Below are 16,668 nucleotides of genomic sequence, written 5' to 3'. Positions count from 1 at the left end.
CCACTAAATACAGAAGAATTTCTGCCTATGAACAAATGTCAAAAATAAAAATGACTACAGCCGTGCTAGACTGCAATGTTCATTACATAATGACACGGTGGTTTTGCTATTCTTCTTACAGCTTTGCAGTAAAAGGTGCTTAAATGTAAATTTTGACCTCAGGATGGCACGACACAACAGTTCAAGTGATCTCCCTCTGTGGAGGATGAATGTGCTCAGCAAATGTCATGGCAATTACATTATGCAACATCATTTGGCCCTAGGGGAACGCTAAAGGAAAGGTCAAAATGGATGGACAGAGATCCTCTGGGGGGGCTTGATAGCATTCAGCAATTTCCTATCTGCTCATTAAATTTGTGATACAATATGTAGAAGTGGAAACTGTGGGCTACGGAGGCAATAGTGGAAAAGTCAGAGGGGTCAGCATAAATGGTAGGGTTCATCCAGTGGGGACAAAATTTAGTCATGCTTCGAGTTGTACCAATGGACCAAAGTGTTGTTCGGACAAATGAGCAGACAGACATACTGTACCAGGACCACCATACTTAAGCACAGCTACTTGCAGCTGAAAAATAACAGAATTCCTAAGGGAACTAGAGGGGCAATAAGACTCACGACAGTCTTTCTCATCCTCTCCCTCTCCACAGTTGTCCTGTCCATTGCAACGGAAGATGCCAGGGATGCAGCGACTGGGGTGGGTGCATTTAAACTGACTTGGCAGACACACATGGATGTCTGGAAACAGGAAGACAACAAACAAAAAAGAACATGGGTTATTGAAGGGTTCACCTAAGATAAATACTTCTGTTATGTACTATAAGTATGTGTCGTTGTGTGTACCGCAGTTGGCCTCATCAGAGTTGTCTTGGCAGTCATTGTCCCCGTCACAGATGTAGGCTGGGTTGGTGCAGATGCCTGTGCCACACTGGAACTGGCCCGGTCTGCACTTGAACTCAGCTATGGTGACAAAACACAGCACATTATTAAGCAGAATAAACAACAACAAACTGCAACAACAATTATCATCATGATTGTTGTAGTCTGGCTGCAGTCAGCACTCACGGCAGTCTGCAGGCTCATCTGAGCGGTCACCGCAGTCATCCTCAGTGTCACACTTCCACCAAAATGGAATGCACTTGTCGTTTTTGCAAACAAACTGAAAGGACAGAAGAGAAAAGTATTAATGTTTTGAAATAAATAATGTGTTAATACGGGCTAAAACAATAGCTCCAAGCTAGCTCACCTGACTTGCGGTGCAGTTGGACAAGCACTGTTTGCCATCAGCTGCTAGGTAAAAGTTAGTGGGGCAGGCGCACTTGTAGCCGCCTCCAGGTGAGAGCAGACACAAGTTGCTGCATCCCCCGTTGTTGTCTTGGCACGGGTGGCCGGCCACTGAAGAAAAAGGAAATGTAGAATTATCAGACCAGGGACAAGGACATAGATGGAGATTTACACGTGGTTGTGAATGATGCTCGTAATTTGGTTTTACCTTCAGGTTGGCGATACGGGTGGTAAATGTGGACGTCCATCGGTCTGTGTAAAGTGCTGATCAGCACCGTCTTGTTGATTCCCAGTGTTTTATGAGCTCTGTTGATGGACTTTGTCTCCCAGTCTGTCCAGTAGATGTACTCCTCAAACAGAGTCATAGCAAAGATGTGGGGGATATCCTGAACAAGAACTGTGGAGACAAGTAGGTTAGTGACATCAACTGGAAGAAGTGCACAAAGACACTGAGACTGAGTCTATGTGTGTGTTACCTGTGTGCCTGTTGGATCCATCCAGGCTGGCAAATGCGATGTAGTCCTCGCGAGCATCGGCCCAGTAGATGCGGTCATTGACAAAGTCCAGCGTGAGACCATTGGGCCAGGTGATCTTCTCCTCCACAATGGCACTCCTGTTGGAGCCATCCATCCCAATCCTTCCTATGTGGGGGGTGTCACCCCAGTCTGACCAGTATAAGTACCTGTCAGGGATGTGCTGTTTTAGTTTGGTTTATTGGTCATAACAAATCAGATTTTAACACCAACTAGGTTCCATATGTCTCGTGTTTGTTAAAGTCCACCTCCAGATATGTTTAAAAGTAAAATACTTTTTCCTTTGAGAAATTTCCGATCTGGCTTCACCCCACCCCCACAGTTGCTTGCGACAGGTTTTGCCTTTAGCTTTCACCAGCGTTGCTAGTGCTAGGTTCACTAGTGAAAGAGCACTGTGCAACAAGCTGGCTAGCATCAGTGTTAGAGAGTTTCAGCATACTCATTTGAACCTCTGTCAGAAACAGACTCAGATGAGGAGTCTGTTGTGCACTAAACTCAGCAACTAGCAGACAAATGAGAATGGTAAGCATAGTTAGCATCTTTTATTTATCTTGTCTGTTAGCTAGTTACCTTGTAGGCTAACTGGCGATAACTGACATAGCATTAACCACATAATATCTGCCACACTGGGGTTTTTGGTGGATAGTGGGAAGATGCTGCAGGCTTTGCTTCACATCTAAAAATTGCACACTCTACCATGTTTGCTGTCAAAACTTTCACCATGCTAATGCTAACTCTCGCTCACTGTACTGATAAGTCCGCTCTGGCATGGAGGTTTCAGGTTCTCCATGCAGTCAATTCATGTTTCTTGTATTAGATGGTGAATTATTTTTCAATTAGTAACTGCCTAATCTAGTGTGCCTGGCATACATTTGGATCTAGGGAACAGGGATAGGGAAATGCACAGATGTCGCCCCAAAATAACAAACTATCGCCCCAAACTTAACAAACAAACATTTGAGAGGTCACTGACAGAAGAAAAAAACATTTTTTTTGAGAGGAGGGAGACTTTAACTAAAACACTGACTTTCAAGCATTGCAAATTTCAGAGAGCAGTAGTAGTAGTAGTCTTATACACATTTACTATATGTAGCAGACAACTAGTAGCAGGTTTAGCAGTCTCATTCTGCTGTACATGAACTCATGGTGTTATTTAACTGCAAACTTTCCATGCTCATTTTTGCCTCAGATCATCAGATAAAACCTGTGTAGCATCACTCTTACCCATAACGCACATCCACAGCCACAGCACGTGGCTCCCTCAGGCCGCTGTTTACCAGAACTGTCCGGTATGCTCCGTTCAGCTTTGACACCTCGATAGTGTCCCGTCCCTTATCGCACCAGTACAGGTTTCCTCCAACCCAGTCCACTGCCAGACCGTCTGGGTTGCTGAGTGATGTGCGATGAAGGACCTAACAAATGAGCAAGCAGTATTAACTTTCTCTGTCTCAGAGGGGGAATTTAATTCTTTTTCCTGGGATTTTACTGCAGATGCATGCATACAAATGAAGATTAATTAATCATTTTAAATGCAGGTTTTATGTTAAGACCAAGGAGGTATTATCAGCACACTTCACTGTCCGCTATCCACACTGACCTGAACATCGCTGCCATTGATGTGCATGCGTCTGATCATGCTGCCCTGGGTGGTCACATCTGTCCAATAAATCATCTGCTGGCGATAGTCGAAGTCCAGAGCCACAGCATTGTTCAAGCCCTGTCAAAGCATGGGAGTTGCATCAGTCTGGCCAGCGATAAACGCCTCTTTGCAGGATTTCTAAGCACTTCAAAAGAACATCCTGTATCTCCAAGTCTCACCTGTTTGAGGAGTGTGTAGTTGGAGCCGTCTAAATTGAGCTTCCTCAGATAGTAGCGGTTGGCAAAGATCAGGAAGGGTTCTTCATCTGTAGGGAGGGACACATCGTACGTGAGTGGATTTACTGTAAACACTTCCTGAATGTGATTAATCTCGTCATGTTTCTTACCAGAGGTGGATTTGCATATGGTGGGGTTTTCAGGGCTAAGCTGGAAACCCTCCACACACAGGCAGTGGAAGCTGCCATGTGTGTTGATGCAACGCTGCGTGCAGGGATAGGTGGTTGTGCACTCGTCTATGTCAACACACGTCTTCCCGTCATCTTTCAGACGGAAGCCAGGGTGGCATCTACACTGTGAGGGGCAAAGCACGGAGCAGGTAAAGCAACAGCGCGTACTATTGCTGGAGAGCTCGAGTCAGAATGTCACAGTGTTCACGTACCTTGAAGCCTATTTTGAGGTCTTCACAGAGCTGGGAGCAGCCGCTCAGTTTGCTGTTCAGGCACTCATTAATAAAACAGTTCAGTTCATCTGAGCCATCGCCGCAGTCATCCTTGTGGTCACAGAGCAATGTCTCATTGACACAGTTTCCATTATTGCAGGCGTACGCGGTGTCGTTGCATTTCTTCTCTGTGAAAAGAAAGAAAGATAACAAGTATTGTTGTGTGTGATATTTACGAAGTGCATTACATATTGTGCGTATTTATGTTGGATGTGTCTTCTTCATGTTTGCTCTCTGTACTATTGATCTGCTGTTAAGTACTTATGTCATTTTATACTGATTCAATAGGATAAACTAGAGGGGCATTTATAGAGTGCAGACTTCAGCTAAGGCCAAGTGCCAGCGGCGCTCATATCACTGCTGTTGTTAGCACTGCATTGCTAGTGGAGCCCTTTCAGCTCAGTCACCTCCATGTTAGCTTGTGACATCCGAGGTGAGAACTGTGTGCATATATTGCAAGTTTAATGAAAGTGAAAAACAATTCCACCAAGTTTTATAAAATTTGGGCCAGTACTTTTTCCATAATCCCTCTGACAACTGCGCAAACTGAACGGAAAACATGACTTCCTTGGTGAATGAAATGAAAAAAAAAAAAAAGTTGTTGCAGGGGTGTCTGTGTGGATCTAACCTGCTCCAGTGCAGCGTGGGTTCTTGGGGGCTTCGTCTGAGTGGTCATGGCAGTCAAAGTCTCCATCACACTCCCATGAACTCTGGATGAGGCAGCGTCCGTTGGCACAACGGAACTCGTTGGGTCCACATGTCGGATATTCTGCAGTGAGAAACAGCACGAGTGTGAAGGAGAGTTGAACTCTATTGCTATGAGAAGGAGCGGGGATCTTTTTAAAATTTCCCAATTGAGAAATAGGAGGTCATGATTCTACTCACCACACTCCAGGGACTCATCAGAGCCGTCGCTGCAGTCGTTGTCATGGTCGCACACAAAGTGCTTGGGGATGCACTGTCGGTTTTGGCACATGAACTCATTGCTGGGGCACGTGTTGTTGAACACTGTGACATAAAAACATTTGGTGAGTGATTAAGATAAATATACCCCTACAGGTGCAGCACAGATTTATGTCTTCATCTCTCTGGGTTATTAAAATGTTCTTATTTTGACAAAATCCAACCCCAGCCTGCGCTCACCACAGCCAGCTTTGACACTCTCGTCAGCTCCGTCAGGACAGTCTTTGTCTCCGTCGCACTTCCAGCGCTGAGGGATACACATATGTGATCCAGGACACTGGAACGCCTCAGGACTGCAGGTTTTGGTTTCTGTGATGGAGAGAGCTTATTGAAGATTTTGGTGCCCTTCTTTGACCTGAGTATTTGTGAATATACCGCAAACTCTGAAAATAACCAAATAGTTATATTTTTGGAATGTTTCAGAAGCCATGTAGGAACAGTTAAAGTAACAATTCACCTCCCAAATGTATGTTGAATTTGTGAAGAAAGAAGAATCCAAAAACTGAGATGATTCTTGATGAAATGAAGTCAATTGGGGTTGAAGTATTCCTTTAAGATACTGTTAATAATGTAAGAATGACTGTTTAAAACCTAAATTCTCTGCATACATGCCAATGTTTTAGTCCATATTGCACCGGTGACTATGGCGCATATTGAGTATTGTGCAAAAATCACCAGCTGGATTAAAGCTCTAGTTTTAAAAGTATCACAATGTCCATAAATGAAAGGATTCCTCTGAGTTTGAGAATGATGTGCATGTTCATATTTCTCCACAGAATCTACTGCTGTCAAAATATCTTTGGTGCTAGATATGTTAGCTCCCATGGTTCTTGTATTTGTAGTCACAGAAAGCTCATGGCCAACACTCACTGCACTTGCTGTCCTCATCACTGCTGTCACCACAGTCATCCGCTCCGTCACAAACCCAGCGGTTGGGAATGCAGCGGTGGTTCCCACACTCAAACTGCGAGGCTGAGCAGAATTTATCTAGGAGGTACAGAAAGAATGTATAAAGTAAAAAATACAAGTGCCACTGTTACACTTTGGTTTGTGGTTTGTTTGGGCTCCAGTATCTGAGCTTACCACAGTGAGCCTCGTCTGCGCCGTTCTCACAGTCATTCTCCTTATCGCAAGTCCAGCTCATAGGGATACAGCGTCCACTCGGACAGGCGAAGAAGGGTGTTGGACACTTTGTTTTCCCGCTCCCTGGCAGAGTGACAGAAAAGTCAAAGAAGAAAAAGTGAAGGCTTAATATTTTTTAACAATTTCCTTCTAAACCACAATTTAACAGATGAAAAATTTTGCTGTTTTTGTTCCATTTGAATAATTCAATTGCTCTAATCCATCTGTGGAAAAAAGGAAATTCAATTTTTCCCTGAATATTGCTTGTACATTTAGCTGAGAGAAAATATGTGGACAAAAATACCTGGGCAATTTCTTTCATCTGAGAAGTCTCCACAGTCATTAGCTCCATCACACAGCCATGAAGGGGCATAGCAGAGTGTGGTGAACTCGCATTTCTGAAATGTCACTCCTTTCACACCAAGATGGAAGTAACTGGAACAGTCCGTGGCAGCTTAAAAAAAAAAAGAGAGAGAGAGCAGCACTAATTTATACCGTAGCCTGCTAGAAAGTGTTGGCATTGTTTAGTTATTCTGAATGAATGGGATCATTTAAACGTACTGCAATTCATCTCATCACTGGCATCCTCACAGTCCACTTTCTGGTTGCACTTGCTGGAGTTGGAGATGCAGCCTCCATCTCTGCACTGGAACTGATCGGCTGTGCACAGTGTGGCTGACAAAAGAAGATACGGTGTTTAGGTAGAATATCATTTCAAAATGTCATATGACTGCAGGCAGGAGGAACTTGTTTAATCAGGAGAGTCGACTCACCGTTACAGAAGACTTCATCAGAACTGTCTCCACAGTCGTCCTGCCCGTTGCACCAGGAGCTATGCCCCACACAGCGGCCGTTCACGCACCGCCTGTATCCCTTCTTGCACACACGGTTGGCTGAGAACCAGACAGGAAATGATACGGACTCACATCACAAATGTCAACAACAGGACTATATTGTTTTGACTCAGAGAGAGGTTCCACTCACCACAGTAGGACTGCTTCTCATCAGACTTGTCCTTGCAGTGAGCTGTGCCATCACAAGTCAGGGTGTAGTTAATGCAATCTCCATTTCCACACTCAAACTCATCAATGTTGTTACATGTAGTGTTGAGGGCTGCGAGACAGAAAATTGCACTTAAGAAGAGTTGCCTACCTCCGTGGCATGCAACATGGAAAATCTTCAGTGCTTGTTCAAATCCATTCAAAGCCTGATCTCAGTCTTTTAATGAAAAAAATATTCTATTAAAGCATTTTATTAGATAGAACGAAGATAAGGGGCGGCACGGTGTTGTGGTGGTTAGCACTGTCGCCTCACAGCAAGAGGGTTGCCGGTTCGATCCCGGGTGTGGGAGCCCTTCTGTGCGGAGTTTGCGTGTTCTCCCTGTGTCAGCCCGGGTTCTCTCCGGGCACTCCAGCTTCCTCCCTCAGTCCAAAGACATGCAGATTGGGGACTAGGTTAATTGATAACTCTAAATTCTCCGTAGGTGTGAATGTGAGCGTGAATGGTTGTCTGTCTCTATGTGTCAGCCCTGCGATAGTCTGGCGACCTGTCCAGGGTGTACCCTGCCTCTCGCCCGATGTCAGCTGGGATAGGCTCCAGCCCCCCTGCGACCCTCAAGAGGATGAAGTGGTTAGAAGATGAATGAATGAATGAAGATAACTTTGTTTTAAAATCTTTATATGACACCTAAAGTTTTCAAAACCAAACATTTGTTTTCTATGATTCACCAAAGCCCCTTTCCAAATGCAAAAAACCCCACTAACATCTGGCTTAAGTCTTTAATGGTGAGGTTACAATCAACATCCACTCCCAGCCCAAATGTCTCTGCAGTAGTTACGGGTATTCATCAGCTCCAGCACTGATGATAGAAATACAACCCCTGAGCGCAAATTTGAGTTTCATAGGATAGCTACCTCTTGACTCGCCCAACTCTCCCTCTAATGGTTAGTGCTTGTTACCTTGGTTGGGTGAGTTGGTTTGGTTTAGGCAAGAGGAGTGAGATTGGTAAGGGTTAGGGTAGGAATGTCAGGGTAAGCCAATCAGCAGTAGAGTTAGGCAGAGTAGGGCAGGCCTTGCCTCTACAGTCCTAGTAAAAGTAAATTCCCCACCTGGGTGGACCTGGGAAGTTTTGGCCCTTTTCTAGTGCACCTCCATACACTTTCTGTTTTTTACTAACCTGTTTCTGTGATGTTGAATATGACAAACCATGGGGGGAAAACCCCCTAGAAAGGCCTACTTGTCTACCCTGGTCTACAGGCAATGAGGAAGGAGTCTATCACTTATTTTTAGTGGATGTTCTCACTTTAAAAAACATGCATGCAGTGTATACACTAATTTGGGAGGAAAAAGGATATTGCATTACCTATGCAAGTATTGTCTTCCAAAAGCTTCCTATCGCCACGGCAACTGCAGTTGACCCTTCCCTCAGAGGTCAGCAAACACAGGTCCTGACATCCTCCGTTGTTGACACGGCACATGGAGAACTCACCTGTAGAGAGGAGGCAAGTTAGAGGAAGTTAGCCAAACAAACCTGCACATATTAACACACACACACACACACACACACACACACACACACACACACACACACACACACACACACACACACACCTGAGTGAGTTAGCTAAGAATTTTCATATCCACCCTCCTGACACTCAAGCAAACACCCCCTTCTCACATGCTCATCCACATCAGCAAACAGATCCGGCTGCGTGAATGTGGCGATGGCTCTGCCTCCACTGAATGCATAATTCAATGTGACTCAATCTAAATGGGATTTGCAGCTATTACCACAGGCTCTCAGCTTGTATGGTCACGGTGGGTATTGGAGCGCGAGAGAGTTTACTGAACGAGGCAACTTGAAGGAAGATGAGAAGATGGCTGACAATAGGGCGGAGAAAAAAACAGGGCTGCATTGATTTAGAAGTATACAGATAATGGGAGATGTAGAACAAGATGAGTTGGAGAAGGAGGTGGAGAAGTATGGATTAAAGGGAGGAACAGCAGTTCAGCAGGCTTATGCATGTTTGTGTCTGTGGTGATATAAAGCTGATGTTGGGGTTGAGAATGTCAGATGGGCCTGTTCCAAAAATGTCTGTAACTCAACTGCTCCAGTGACACTCTTAGATAACTTCTATCACCTAATTAACCGCTCTGTTGAGGCAGAAAAGCATCTTCGTGTTTGTGTTTGTTTGTGTTGAAGTATGACACTTGCTTAAAAAAAGCCCCTATTAAGACTTGCCAGTTAAAGGGGACTTATTTTGGCATTCCTCATATTCTGTCCTATATATAATGTTACAATAATGGATATTTATATTAAAGGTGGACAAATTTTCAAATAATAAATTAAACAAATGTAGAAGTAATTCCTGTGAACAAAACCTCAGACTTCAGACCATTCTGAATACTCTGTTTAAAGTGTTGACATTACATAGCCTACACTGCTACATGTAGCTACATTCTAATGCCATAGAAAACATGTAATTTTGGTTGATGATGCTGTAAATTTCTCTCTGATTTAAGATCATACTGCTGCTGGAACATGTCCACTTGTGAAGCTTTTATGGGTGATTTGTCATGGTAGAAGTTGTCACTACTCTCCATCACTGTCATTCTCCAAGATACAGAAGACATGGAAACACTGATCAATCAGAGCAGCATGGGTTTTTTCTAAAAGAGGAAGAGGGAAAATATAGGTGTTCCAACACAGATAGTGTGATGAATATAAAGTGTTTTCTGAACACTGAAGCTTGTAAACATGTTCTAGTAGAAACCCAAATTACAAGTATGAACCTGAAGATGAGCACAGTGGATCCTCTTTAATTAGCTTAATTTATGATGTACTTTCTACCCTGGAACTATAATCTGTGCTGTAATTATATTTCATGTTATTACTTCAGATTCTATCAAGCAACTGGTTGCTCAAGTTGTCATAAATGTAATTAGTTGGTATAGGTGCATACTGTATTAGTGTAATATGAGATAACACAAATGATTCAACTTTACACTTCAAACAACCTTTTACTTTGTAATTATTGTCATGAATGACTTTTATTTTTGCAGCAATGTGACGAAGTACCTTGCTGGATTAGTCAAAATTCATCCATTTCATACATATATAGTATAATCTCCCCTAATTTGGTACGTCTTATTTGATTTTGTTTTTTTGTATATTTGGTATTGTTTAATTATCTTGTTGTTATCTTTGTTTATTGTTATTTTTTGTCTAATTGTGCTTGTATTGTACACATTTCTTCTTCACTCTTTGTAAAAACTCACAGCTATTGGTGTCGTTGGCCACAGCGATGATGCCCATTGGCTGCTGAGGTATGTCAGCACGCAGCACCTTCATGTCCCCTCCTGTGTATTTGTCAGCCCGAAGCACGGCCCTCCTCACCCAGTCAGTCCAGAAGATGTAGTCACCGTACACAGCCAGGCCAAACGGGTGGGCTGGCTCATTCTTCAACACCACCTGCAGGGGGAAGCACAACCACAGTCATGACCTCATTCATTCAGGAAATTCCAGCCTTGCAACTTGAAAAGATAAACACAGTGACAGCTTTTATTCCGCAAACCTGTAATACAATCAGACTGTGGCACAAGCAAATGTACACTGCCTGCGAATGCATGCCAGTGTGTATGTCACTTACATAGCGGCGAGTGCCGTCATATTCGCAGCGCTCTATCTTGTCTAGCGTGGCATCGGAAAAATAAAGCTTTTCAGCACGGTGGTCTATGGCCAGGCCGTTAGGGGTTCGGATGTCATTGCCAATGATCACAAGGACGTTGGAGCCAGACAGTGTGGAACGCATGATACTGGGAGACTGCTCGTTCCAGTTGGTCCAAAACATGAGGCTGCAGGGGAGAATAACAATCAGTAATGTGCGTGTGCAGACATTTTTTACCTAATTTGGGAATAGTTCTGAAGGCGAAGAGGTGCGATATAAATTATTGTATCTGTTCTGACCCCTGACACTCATCAAGGACAAAGGCTCTGGGGTGGTCATCTCCCGACATGCTGACCACGGTGTGCCTGTCAACAGCACCCCAGCGGTTTTGATCCACGGTGTGGCGGGTGATGGTTGAGGTAGTGTAACTGGTCCAGTACAGCATATCCCAGCCCCTGTGATACGCCAAGCCCTCCACCGAGCCGACATCTGAAAAAGATCGAAAGAATAGAGAGAAGAGGGGGAGATTAATACAGAGAACAGTGGAAAAGGGAGAGGTAAAAAGAACCACAAAGAGGGAGAGCGCAGAGGAGAAAAGAGGGTAAGGAAAAGAAGCACGTCAATCCCAGTGCTATGTTAAAAGGCCAAATGTGGACTGTCTGGCAGCAGCTCAGTGCTGGCAGACTGCAGTGGGGCAGCACAGAGTCAGGGCTATGGACATGGCAGCTTGGTATTAATGACCAAGAACACAGTGTGATTCAAGGCTTTTATCCAGCAAATAGCTCACTAAAAAGGTCACAATAACAGTTGCCGCCTAGCGTATTACTTTCCATCGCACTACCTCATCAACAGTTGGGAAGTAAAAAAGTCATTTTTTCTGCTCCACAGCCTTGAAATGAGTAAGAGGTTATGAGCTCCTCGCCTGCACAGAGGCCAGAGGACAGGCAAGAGTCAGCCAAGATGGAGGAACACAAAGTTCCGCAGCAACAGATAGAGAACAGCTGCTCCGCTCCGGTGAGAGACAATACATGCACACACACACTTGTGGGGGAGTAAATTTGAAAACACACATCAGATCAATCCAATGCCAAATAACTGGTAATAGTCGCCTTGTTGTTACTGTTACTGCAATGGAACAGCGAGGGTCTAATGATCACAGCAGCCTTTTCCAGAGCTGGCTATGATCTCACTCCATCAGCTCGGGCCGGAGGATCAGCGAGGTTCACCACCAGGTGGGATACTTAACACTACACCTCAACATCTCCAGTGCAACGCGGCAGACATGAATCAACATTTGTCTGGCTGAATGCTAGGACACTGTGAATGAAGCAAAGCAACTGGAGGGCCGAGTGATGGCATGCAACACAAAAACAACTCCCCTTGGCTCCTCATGCTCATAAATCAATGCCCTAAAAAAATCGATGAGGAGCAACAACACAAAATCCATTCGCCCCTATTTCCTCTTTCCTCAGTGCTGTTAATGAATTGTAAATCTCTCACCTGCAGTACTCTCCACTCAAATTCTTGCTTTTCAGTTGTGTTTATCTTCACACTGTTGACCTAAGCCTATCTGGGTTCCTGTACATTTGTGCTTGTTGTTTACAATGATCCAGATGAGCTGAATTTAAAGCTCTTGAGCTCAGCTGGTTATACTGACACCGATAGTGCTTTATTGCGGTTATCTGCATAAGGTGTGATAGCAGTTCAGCGTTTGCTATCAGGCCGGCAGTCAATAACGACCCTGATTTCTGAAGGCAAACACGATGTCACTCTGTCTCTGACTGTGTGTACACCATATCTGTATCTGTTATGTATATTTGTGTGCAGAAGCAATACTTATACAAAATGTACAGATCCTTTTAGAAAATAACCAGAGACAATACACCATGGGAAAAACTGTGTTTGTCCCCATAAGGCCCTCCCACAGAGAGCAGGCAGGCCTATCTCTCGCGTGCTCTGTGATAATCAGTCCAGAGTTCACCTGCAGTATACTCTGCTTCATCCTCTCTTACTGTCGAACTATTCGCCTCTCGTTTCCTCCTCTGCTAGAACTGTGTTCCTCAGGAGATCCGTTCCATGGAGGCAGGAGTGGGGCTGATTGTGGACTGCCGAACACGGACCTGATTGAGATGTCATGTGGAGTAGCTGCCTGCTCTGAGGTGACAGGAAATCACACAATCTACTGCATTTAGTTCTCAACACTTGGACGCTCTTAACAAGAGTCCAGAGGGAGGGATGGAGACTCCAGCAGCTGAGAAATCAGGAATGTCTTCAATGGAGGGCTCTCATTTTATTTCACTCACTTTACCAGCCCCAGCCAATCAGAGGAGGCCCTGATTGCGAGGACCGGAGTGGCTTGATTCATGTACAGCACATGTTTTAAAGGGAGTGTGATTTTCACAATGTTAGAAGGGACCTGAATGTATATAATCTGTGTGTATGTGCTTATTCGTGTATTAACATCTGTCTTCCGTTATTGCACAATATTACCATCAACCTTTAGGGAGTGTCATTGGAAATCAGTGAGCTATTATTTATGAGTAAAGTGCTACTGACCCATGAGTAATCATTCCTACATGTACTATCAGTAGTTTTATGACTGGCTTGATCATATTTCACCCAACCAAAAGCCAGCAGTGTCAGTATAATTCGAAGACATGTCTATATCTTAAGTCAGGATGCTGCTGAGGAACTCTACAGGTTTGGGGAATAGCAGTGACACTGGCCTCCGTAATGTGGAGCAGGTCTTGGTCCCAATATTAGATGTACTGATTCTGGTGCTGGGAGTTAGCGGGCAAACCATGGTGATGGTGATCCTGTGTAGACGGCGGAGGAGTGGGGCGGGACATATTGGACAGTCTTCTCAAAGCTCCCCAACAGGCACAGGAACTGATGTCCTCCTGCTGGCTCTGAGCGCTGCAGACCTGCTTTTTCTCTGTGTGCTTCCCTTCCACACTGTCGCCTCAGCCATGCAGCAATGGCCGTTTGGGGAATTCATGTGTCGCATTGTGAGCTTCTTCGGATCAGCTTGGTCCTCTGCCAGCGCCTTCACACTGGCCACACTGGCCATATCTCGCTATCTAACTGTGGTAAAACCTAACAGAGCCTTCAGCCTCCTCTCCCCTCGCCGGGTGTCTATAGTTGCTGCACTCCTCTGGGTCCCGGCCTGCTGTCTGGCTGCTCCCCAGCTTGTTTTTCGCTTTGTGGGATCCCCACAAGCCACTGATGGCAATGCTTGCTTTGCTTTCCTGTCCCACCGAGACCAGCTGATCTATGGATTGCTTCACTTCCTCGTGGCCTTCTTATTTCCACTGGTCACCATTGCAGTGGCGTATGGCAGCATCTACATGTTCCTGTGGGGGAAGCAGCATGCTGGCAGGGTCCCCCAAGTAGAACGCTACCAGAGCAAAGTGACCCAGACGTCAGCCATGCTGGTGCTGGCTTTCACCCTGTGCTGGCTGCCATCCTATGGTCTGACGCTGGCCTTATTGGCGGATGATGTATCAGGGGCCACTGGCACCTCACCACGTTATGGCACCTTCAGTGTGTTTTCACGTCTCATGGCGACCTCCTCTACAGTGATGAACCCCATTCTCTATGTACTTATGTCCCAAAAGTTCAGACAAGACCTGCTGAGGCTGTTCAAGATTGGAGGGCAAAGAGCCAGTGTTGCTGTGGATATGGCTGCTGCCTGACTGTATTACTATCAACAACCAGCTTGATATATGTGAACACCTAACAAACAAACACTGAGCAAACCCTGACTACTGGGAATTCCAGTAGAACAATTACAAGCTGAGTTGCTTTGCTGAAAGACTTGCATGGAAAAAAGTGGACACAATCATCACCCTCATGAGGAAAGTATACTAAACAAGGCAAAACAACAGCACTCACAGCAGCAGGCAATGTTCAACATCTTTTCCTCTTTACAACATACACTGGTAGTCTTGATATTGTACAAGAGGATCAAACAGTAAGCCCTGGGAAGTGCCGCACCACGGGGACAGTGGGACAAACAATCCTGAATCATGCATTCCTTGTAAAACAGTTTTAAGTAAAGGCACTTTGGTAAAACATTAATGCTGCACCTGTATTTTGTTGTGCTGAGATAAGGCAAATGAAAGTCTCTCTGTAAGGCTGTTTATGTTGGTATGCACTGTTCTCAAAGCACAGATAAAAAAAAAGTATTTCCTTTTGTTTCTAGTTTAGCTACAACTTCAGAATAAGAGCTTGCTGGTTGTGTTTAGATCAGTAGGTGTTTTGGAGAACTCCAGCTGTTTTTTCCTCCAGGAGATTTCTCACTGGGAGGTCTGATGTTTCTAGCTAAAGTTCTTTGTTATTCACCAAAAAGTGGAGTAACCAGAAAAGACTCCTGACTAATGACAAGCCTATTATCTACTGATGGAGGGGGAATACACTGTTGATAAACTAGGAAATAAGCTGGGTGGAGGTTGATAATTTAAGGACAAAGGGGTGTTAAAAAATTATACAAACTTAAAGGGACTTATTATGTTTTTTCTTATTTACCATCATACCGGTATCTATAATGTTACAACGTCTGATGTTCGTTCAAACGAGGTAAAGGTCTCAAAAATGAGACGAACGCATGTAAAAGTAATCCCTGTGAGAAAAACCTCAGACTTTAGACCATTCTGAATACTCTGTTTTCAACTGTTTCGTCTAATCTGGCTACAGGATGACATCAGATCGTGAAGAAATTCCTCACATGGTCATCTGCTCAAGACATGCTACTCTAGATATTTACATTACATACACTGCTACAAGAAGCTACATGCTAATGTCAGAGAAATGTGTAATCTTCAATGTTGGGAGGGTTATCTTTAAAATGTCTTCCACTGCACATAACTGAATACATGCTCTAAAATGTAATCTGCTGTGTACTGAATTAGAAACCAAGTAACGTACTCTAAATGCTTTGGATTACTTTTGGAATACTTTAAAAATCGTCTTGCTGAGCTCATTTGTCTAGGCTGTGTATCTCCTTCACCATTGTTGTGCGGCAGGTGTACTGTACAAACTTCTTAAAAATCTGTTAAAAAGAAATACTTAACCCAAATGAATTTTACACCGTGTCTTAACAATATGTGAGTGTTGCTCTCTGTCCACACTGACGCTGTTAAATATGCACTTCTGTTACTTTATGCAAACAAACCCAAGTAGGCTACCTATCCATTGTGCATTGGACTGGAGATGTAAGGTGGGCAAGTACACTCTAACTCTCTACGTTTGTGTTTTTTAAAAAGAAAACACACGTTTTAAATTGTGTTAGAACACGGCACTCTTAAATACTTGATTCTGATTGGTCAATCAACAAAATTCTGCTGTGTTTATTTCTTGAGGTATCACCGCTGCTTTGCTGCTCCGTTGCTCGAGACGCCATAGCAACAGCCTTCGGCTGAGGAGCATCAAAATCAGTTAACGTTAGTCCACACAGCTCTCCCAAGCTGGCCTGGAGAGCAGGGAGATCATGCTGGTCACTGGCCATAAATGTGAGGGTAGCCTTCACAGCTACTGGGCACCCAGCATCTCCGACTGGGAGAAGTGGAGTAAAATCCTCTCCTTGTGCTCCCGTTTGTCTGGTGAACGCCTCTCCTCTGTCAATACACTCTGCCAGCAATTTAATAATATTGATGCCAGTTGTAACATTTGAATGTTTTAGTAGTAAGCCATGTTCTAAGCGGGATAATGTATAGTGAGCCGGTGACAGTTGAAAAATAACTCCCAACAGGGGAATGGAACCCCGACGCGCACCGGCTCACTATAC

The 16,668-nt window shown here is 44.3% G+C and overlaps 2 protein-coding genes across 2 annotated transcripts in view; one reads left to right on the top strand and one right to left on the bottom strand.

Moving 5' to 3' along the window:
* Positions 1–16,668, bottom strand: part of lrp1aa (low density lipoprotein receptor-related protein 1Aa) — a 120,690-nt gene that overhangs the window by 12,304 nt on the left and 91,718 nt on the right. Inside the window, exons 42-65 of the mRNA XM_049581894.1 lie at positions 11,183–11,372; positions 10,866–11,070; positions 10,495–10,687; positions 8,579–8,704; positions 7,201–7,329; positions 6,990–7,109; positions 6,778–6,891; positions 6,521–6,670; positions 6,178–6,300; positions 5,965–6,081; positions 5,275–5,403; positions 5,017–5,139; positions 4,760–4,900; positions 4,072–4,259; positions 3,800–3,983; positions 3,633–3,718; positions 3,412–3,531; positions 3,039–3,226; positions 1,758–1,963; positions 1,490–1,678; positions 1,244–1,392; positions 1,063–1,156; positions 841–957; positions 616–735 (exon numbers count right to left, since the gene is read on the bottom strand). Coding sequence (XP_049437851.1) covers positions 616–735; positions 841–957; positions 1,063–1,156; positions 1,244–1,392; positions 1,490–1,678; positions 1,758–1,963; positions 3,039–3,226; positions 3,412–3,531; positions 3,633–3,718; positions 3,800–3,983; positions 4,072–4,259; positions 4,760–4,900; positions 5,017–5,139; positions 5,275–5,403; positions 5,965–6,081; positions 6,178–6,300; positions 6,521–6,670; positions 6,778–6,891; positions 6,990–7,109; positions 7,201–7,329; positions 8,579–8,704; positions 10,495–10,687; positions 10,866–11,070; positions 11,183–11,372 — 3,501 coding nt within the window. The remainder of the gene's footprint in view (positions 1–615; positions 736–840; positions 958–1,062; positions 1,157–1,243; positions 1,393–1,489; positions 1,679–1,757; positions 1,964–3,038; positions 3,227–3,411; positions 3,532–3,632; positions 3,719–3,799; positions 3,984–4,071; positions 4,260–4,759; positions 4,901–5,016; positions 5,140–5,274; positions 5,404–5,964; positions 6,082–6,177; positions 6,301–6,520; positions 6,671–6,777; positions 6,892–6,989; positions 7,110–7,200; positions 7,330–8,578; positions 8,705–10,494; positions 10,688–10,865; positions 11,071–11,182; positions 11,373–16,668) is intronic.
* LOC125892156 (galanin receptor 2b) lies at positions 12,893–14,994 on the top strand. The gene has a single exon (XM_049581957.1). It carries the CDS (start codon positions 13,562–13,564, stop codon positions 14,576–14,578), a length of 1,017 nt encoding a protein of 338 aa, XP_049437914.1. The 5' UTR covers positions 12,893–13,561; the 3' UTR covers positions 14,579–14,994.

This window comes from Epinephelus fuscoguttatus, linkage group LG1, assembly GCF_011397635.1.
Source record: "Epinephelus fuscoguttatus linkage group LG1, E.fuscoguttatus.final_Chr_v1".
In the NCBI taxonomy this organism is placed as follows: domain Eukaryota; kingdom Metazoa; phylum Chordata; class Actinopteri; order Perciformes; family Serranidae; genus Epinephelus; species Epinephelus fuscoguttatus.
This window is presented reverse-complemented; position numbering and strand designations above follow the sequence as displayed.

What these genes read in the sequence shown, in the direction of transcription:
- LOC125892156 (XM_049581957.1), top strand. Translation starts at nt 13,562, where the DNA reads ATGCTGCTGAGGAACTCTACAGGTTTGGGGAATAGCAGTGACACTGGC.